Below are 6,551 nucleotides of genomic sequence, written 5' to 3' on the forward strand. Positions count from 1 at the left end.
ACAGAAGTCATTCTTAGAAGAGTTTTTCTCACAACATTTCTGTTGACAGAGTGCAGCCGCACACAAAAGCCAACTGGAAAAGTTCATGGCTCTATCGGAAGAACAGCCGGATGACCCAGCTGCTCTGTCAACAAAAGACACCTGGAAGCACAGCAGACAGGGCTGCCCATTGTTGTGGATGTCCTGTCTGCCAAGAGAAGGCTCCCCAGAGTGGTCACACAGCTTTTTCATCAGCCTTATGACTCTTAGCTGAGAGGCAGAACACTGCAGACAAAGGTGCCGAGTTTTGATCACAAAACCCGGGGTTGTTCGGCCAGACTTGCTTGTGCAACCATAGCCTGTAAGTCTAATACCAGCCCTGCCTAGAAGGGCCCATGAAGCCCTGCTCATAATCCCCCAGAGGGTCCTGGTTCCCTACCTGAGAACACTAGTCTAGAAGTCAGATGAGCTGGCTGGTGGTTGAAGAGGTCTGAATACAAAAGTGAGCTGCTGTTCTACTGGATTTTGGCCAGGGTCATGCTGGAGGGCTTCTTATGTGGAACATGGATTAGCGCTGTGTTTAAAAGTATTGTCCTTGGTACTTGGGCAATGAATTCACACCATTTCCTTTGAAAACACCACCATAAGACTAAATCTGGCATCTGTTGTTAGTGCTTTGGGGTGTATTTACTTCTCTTGCGTACAATGCCAACAACTCCAGTGTTAGCTGCACCATTGAAACTTCCAGCTTTTGGGTTCAAAAAACCTCAATGTTTCTGTTAAAAAAAGAAAACCAACATTCTCAGGTTGGTGGCAAAGGCTTATTGTCAACAATGTCCACATAACTAGCTACTGTTTATTTAACATATATGCCTCTGAGAAGGTATTGGCTCAGACAAAGTAACATTGTCCCCTTGGCCAATTCTATTGTCCCTGCATTCACTCCTCCTTCTATATAGTAAACAAAGAAATTGGTTATGTCTACACTAGAGCGATCTGTCAATAGAAGTTGCTGTTTGAAGATGTCTTCCAACAAAAGTTCTGTCAACAGATTGCCGCCAAACAGGAAGGCGGATCACACTGTTGATCTGCTCTGGAGACACAGAGCAGTCAGACTGCCTGGCCATTCTCTCAACAGAACAGCCAACCGGAAGCACAGAAAACAGGCTGCCTGATGACCCAGAAGCCCTGTCTGACAGGGGGCCCCCCAGAGCATCCATACCACCCTTTTGTTAACAGATTATGTTGAAAAAGGAGCCTGATGTTGATCTAAGCTGCTCTGAAATATCTCCAATGGCCAAAATTCCACCAGCTTCCAAAGCAACCGATTCCAGCATATAACCACCTGATGACTTCTGGCTATTTTTCGGCCTAGCTCACCTTCTCACTTGTGATGTAAACATCAGATTTTAAATCCTTCATTTCCAGGTTTTCACCAAGGAATTTTCACATTTTCAATTTGGATATGTTACAGTAGGGTTTGGAGTAGGATGTAGGTCTGGCTGTAGTTGAAAAAGAAAAGAAATTGAGCTTGTGTCTCTGCTACAAAAATAGCTTCGAAGTTGCTGACTTCAAAGTTCAACTTCAAAGTAAGCAACTTTGAAGCAGAGTGTCTACACACATCCTACTTCGAAATTAAACTTTGAAGTAGGGCACTACTCCATTCCCGGGAACGGAGTAAGGACTTCTAAGTTGGGCTCCTTACTTTGAAGTTACCTTTGAAGTAAGGAACGTGTGTGTGGACTCTCTGCTAGCTACTTGGATGTAGTGTCTAATTTCAAAGTTAACTTTGAAGTTAATTCCTAGTGTAGAACTACCCTGAATGAATTTTCAAAAAGCATGACTTCATCCATTTGTTTCCCAGATGAATTACCCTCTGGACACTATAATTCAGGTGTTGGTCATTTGGATCAAATTTCTGTCACCCTGTTTACATTAGAGACCGCTCAAGTGTTACGCTCATATGTATTTTATTAAACACCACTACTGGAATAAAGGAAAAGCGGTGACAAGTGTTCGAGCGCACACCCCGACACACTCAGACCCTCCTGCACTCAAACCTCTGCACAAATGAACTCAGACAGGTAAAGAGTTGCATAGAGGGTCAGTGGAGAAAGCCAAGGGACAGTGAGTCTAGCATGTCTGGCCGCAGTCATGAATCCAAGGTGATGAGCTGATCACAGGTCTCTCTTTTCACCTTTGGCTGTCTTGTCAGAGTGGCACTCAGGAGCAATCGGTACTGTTCATCCTGGGGAGAAGGGGAGGGGCCCAGGGCCAAGGCCTCCCCCTGCCTCTCCAGCCAGTTGAGACACCCTCCCGCAGAAAGGTGATGGCAAGAAGAAGGAAGTCCCAAAACTTTACAGCTCTGTTTTTATAACTTTCCTATAGCAACTGTCCTGCCCCATTGCCCCAGGTCTCTCTATGACCTTGAGTCCACACCACCATCCCAGGAGTTTGTATGACCATGAGTCATGACCCTTGCCCCAGGACCATGAGTTATCAGGTAACAGCAGATAGGAATTTGATCTGCTCTTGATGAGGCCTTTTTTGCTTTCTTGTATGGGTTCTTTTGCAGGGCTCAGCTTCTATTATTCTCTAGCCATCCGCGTGCAGCCAGCATCTCATTGTCCAGACAGGCTGGCTTCTGGGACTGGCTCCATTGCACATACTCCCACATAAACACTTTATTCACTCAAAGAAAGGAAAGCAAACTTCAGAGAAAGAAGTCCATTTTGCAAAGAAAAGACCAGGAGTTCTTACAGACTTCTTGTACTTCTAAACAATTTCTTACCAACTTATAATAATTGATATAGAGCTAGAAAACAAATATCTCCAATGGCTAGAGCTAGAAAACAAATATCTCCAATTTTCTTCTAGAAAACAAAGTTTATGAACTAAAATATAACTAGATAGAACAAAGGTAAATCTATAAAACAATGTAATAGTTAAAAAGCTGAAGGGTTATACCAGCAGTAGCTGTGGGAAAGCTGACAGAAAGTTAACACACTTAAAATCATATTCCTCAACTAACGTCATATATGCCATCATGTGCCAACAATGCCCAGATGCTTTGTGCATTTGACAGATTTCTAACTCCCTTAGACAAAGAGTTAATGGGCACAAAACAGACATAAAAATACTCCAGATCCACAAACCGGTTAGTCAACATTTTAATGGAGTGGGCCGTTCTATTAATGACTTAAGAGTTTGTGTGTCGTCAATGATCTAGAGAAAGGGGTAAGCAGTGAGGTGGCTAAGTTTGCAGATGATACCAAACTGTTCAGGATAGTCAAAACCAAAGCAGACTGTGAAGAACTTCAAAAAGATCTCAACAAACTGAGTGATTGGGCAGTAAAATGGCAAATGAAATTTAATGTGGGCAAGTGTAAGGTAATGCACATTGGAAAAAATAACCCCAATTACGCATACAATATGATGGGGGCAAATTTAGCGACAACAGATCAGGAAAGGGATCTTGGAATTATAGCTGATAGTTGTCTGAAAACATCCATGCAGTGTGCAGTGGCAGTCAGTAAAGCAAATAGGATGATAGGAACAATTAAAAAAGGGATAGAAAATAAGACAAAGAATATCTTACTTCCCTATATAAAACGATGGTACACTCACATCTTGAGTACGGCATGCAGAAGTGGTCTCCTCACCTCCAAAAAGATATATTGGCATTAGAAAAGGTTCAGAAAAGGGCAACTAAAGTGATTAAGGGTTTGGAACGGGTCCCATATGAGGAGAGGCTAGAGAGACTGGGACTTTTTAGTCAAGAAAAGAGGAGACTGACGGGCAATATGATAGAGGTATATAAAATCATGACTGGTGTGGAGAACGTGAATACAGAAAAGTTATTTACTTGTTCCCATAATATAAGAACTAGAGGACACCAAATGAAATTAATGGGTAGCAAGTTCAAAACTAATAAAAGAAAGTTTTTCTTGTATTCGCACAGCGCACAGTCAACCTGTGGAACTCCTTACCAGAGGATGCTGTGAAGGCCAGGACTCTAACAGCGTTTAAAAAAGAGCTCAATAAATGTTTGCAGGTTAGGTCCATAGATGGCTATTAGCAAGGGGTAAGGTCTGGTGCCGCTAGCCTTTTGTTGAAGGCGGGATGGATGGCAGGAGACAAATCCCTTGATTATTGTCTTTTGTTCACCTACTCTGGGGCACCTGGCATTGGCTACTGTTGGCAGACAGGACACTGGGCTAGATGGACCTTTGGTCTGACCCATTATGGTCGTTCTTATGTTCTTATGTGTTACTGAAGAAAAATTTTCTCACCACCATTGAAAGGGAGACAGCTGAGTTGTCTTTTATATTCAAATTCAGCACATTAATATGCGGTTTGAACTGGGATGGGAATTTTCTGAGTCACTATAGGGGTTCGTTTGCATACTTGGCTTAATCTAATTCTTGACTCTCCCCCACCCTTCTACCCCTCTACTCTCTGATTTGCTCACCTTGATCATTTTTTTCTGATTTGTCCTCCTCGATTACTGTTTTTGGTTCTCTGTGCCTTAAATATTGAGTCTGTTCTGGTATGGCTATGGTCTGAAGAAGTGGGTCTGTCCCACAAAAGCTCACCTAATAAATTATTTTGTTGAAGTGCTACTTGACTGCTTTTTTGTTTTAAAATCAGCAATGACTGAAAGTTACAAAACTCACATCAGCATTGTATGGGACTGAGCTGAGGCTTTATACAATCATTTCTACTAATACAAAGCTTTTCTAAAACCACTGAAGGTTCCCCTGATTGTTTTCCCTAAGGCTGCCTTCACCTCCTTGTTTCTTGGAGTGTAAATGAAAGGGTTTAATAGCGGAGTTATGATAGTGCAAAAGATGGTGACAGTTTTGTTCAAGTCCGGCATGTTTGTTGTTGAAGGTTTAACAAAAAGAATTATGCTGGAGCTGAACCAGAGGGTCACCACAATGAGGTGGGCTGAGCAAGTAGAAAAGACCTTTCTCCAGGCTTGGACTGATGAGAGTCTCAAGATGGTGCAGATAATGCAAATGTAGGAGACCACGGTTATTGTGCATGAGAGGATGATAATAAGTACTGACAAAGTAAACGTTGTCAGCTCGACAACATGTGTGTCCGTGCAGGAAAGCACAATCCAGGACTCCATGTGGCAAAAGAAATGATTGATGTTGTTAGCATTACAGAAAGACAACCTGGAGATTAGAGCTGCCACTACAGAAGTAAACAGGAACCCGGCCAGCCAAGAAGCAAGGGCCAGCTGAGCAGTGATGGTGTTGTTCATGAAGATGCTGTAACGCAATGGGTGGCATATGGCCAGATAGCGGTCATAGGCCATTGCAGACAGGAGGAAGCATTCTGTGCCACCCAAGGACATGAGAAAAAACAATTGCAGGAGGCAGGCAGTGAAAGAGATGGTTTGGCTTGTACCCAGTATAACCCCAATGGCCTTGGGGAGACAGGATGTGGTGAACCATATATCCAGGAAGGAGAGGTTACAGAGGAAGAAGTACATGGGGGTGTGGAGCTGAGGGTGGGTCCTCACCAAGGCAATGATGGACATGTTTCCTATGATTGTTAGGACATATGTCACAGAAAAAAACACAGCCAGGGACATCTGAAAATACCAAGTTCCGAGAAAGCCCCATAAAATAAACTCCTGCACTTTGGTTTGGTTTCTCACTTCTGTCGCAGCCGTGATAGCCATCTGTGAAAAAATGGGATAGATAAATTGGAATATTAGGCCAAGAGAAATCTTATGAGGTTTAAACAAGAAGAAGTACAGGGTCCTGCACTTTGCACATGTGAATCCCAAACACTACTACAGGTGGGGGACCAACTGGTTAAGCAGTAGGTCTGCAGAAATGGACCTGGGGATTACAGCGGATGAGAAGCTAGACATTAATCAGCAATGTGCCCTTGAGCCAAGAAGACTCATAACACAATGGGTTGCATTAATGGGTGCATTGCCAGCAGATCTAGGGATATGGTTATTCCTCTTTATTTGGCACTGCTGAGGCTAGATCTGGAACATTGTGTCCAGTTCTCAGCCCCCATCACAAAAAGGATGTGGATAAGATGGAGGGAGTCTAGTGAAGAGAGACATAAACGATGGAGGGGCTGGAGCACATGACTTATGAAGAGAGGCTGAGGGATTTGGTCTTCTTTTGTCTGTAAAAGAGAAGAGTGGGAGGGGGGGATTTTGTAGTAGCCTTCAACTACCTGAAGGGGGATTACAAAGAGGATGGACAGAGTCTGTTCTCAGTGGTGAAGGATGGCAAAAAAGGATCAATGGTCTCAGCTTGCAGTGTGAGACATCTAGAAGGGAAATTAGGAAAATCTATTTCAATATCCTTCTTGGCCTCTGAGGATAGACCAAGAAGCAATGGGCTTAAACTTCAGCAAGGTAGGTTTAGGTTGGACATTAGGAAAAAGTTCCCAACTGTCAGGGTGGTCAAGTACTGGAATAAATTGCCTTGGAAGGTTGTGAAATCTCAATCTCTGGAGATATTTTAGAACAGGTTAGATAAATGTCTATCAGGGATGGTCTAGACAGTACTTGGTCCTGCCATGAGGGCAGAGGC

The 6,551-nt window shown here is 43.3% G+C and overlaps 1 protein-coding gene across 1 annotated transcript; it reads right to left on the reverse strand.

The window, feature by feature from the left end:
* Positions 1-4,702: 4,702 nt before the first annotated feature.
* LOC142004818 (olfactory receptor 6F1-like) lies at positions 4,703-5,674 on the reverse strand. Its single transcript, XM_074982506.1, has one exon. It carries the CDS (start codon positions 5,672-5,674, stop codon positions 4,703-4,705), a length of 972 nt encoding a protein of 323 aa, XP_074838607.1.
* Between the last annotated feature and the right edge of the window lie 877 nt (positions 5,675-6,551).

Source organism: Carettochelys insculpta, chromosome 32 (assembly GCF_033958435.1).
Source record: "Carettochelys insculpta isolate YL-2023 chromosome 32, ASM3395843v1, whole genome shotgun sequence".
In the NCBI taxonomy this organism is placed as follows: Eukaryota; Metazoa; Chordata; order Testudines; family Carettochelyidae; genus Carettochelys; species Carettochelys insculpta.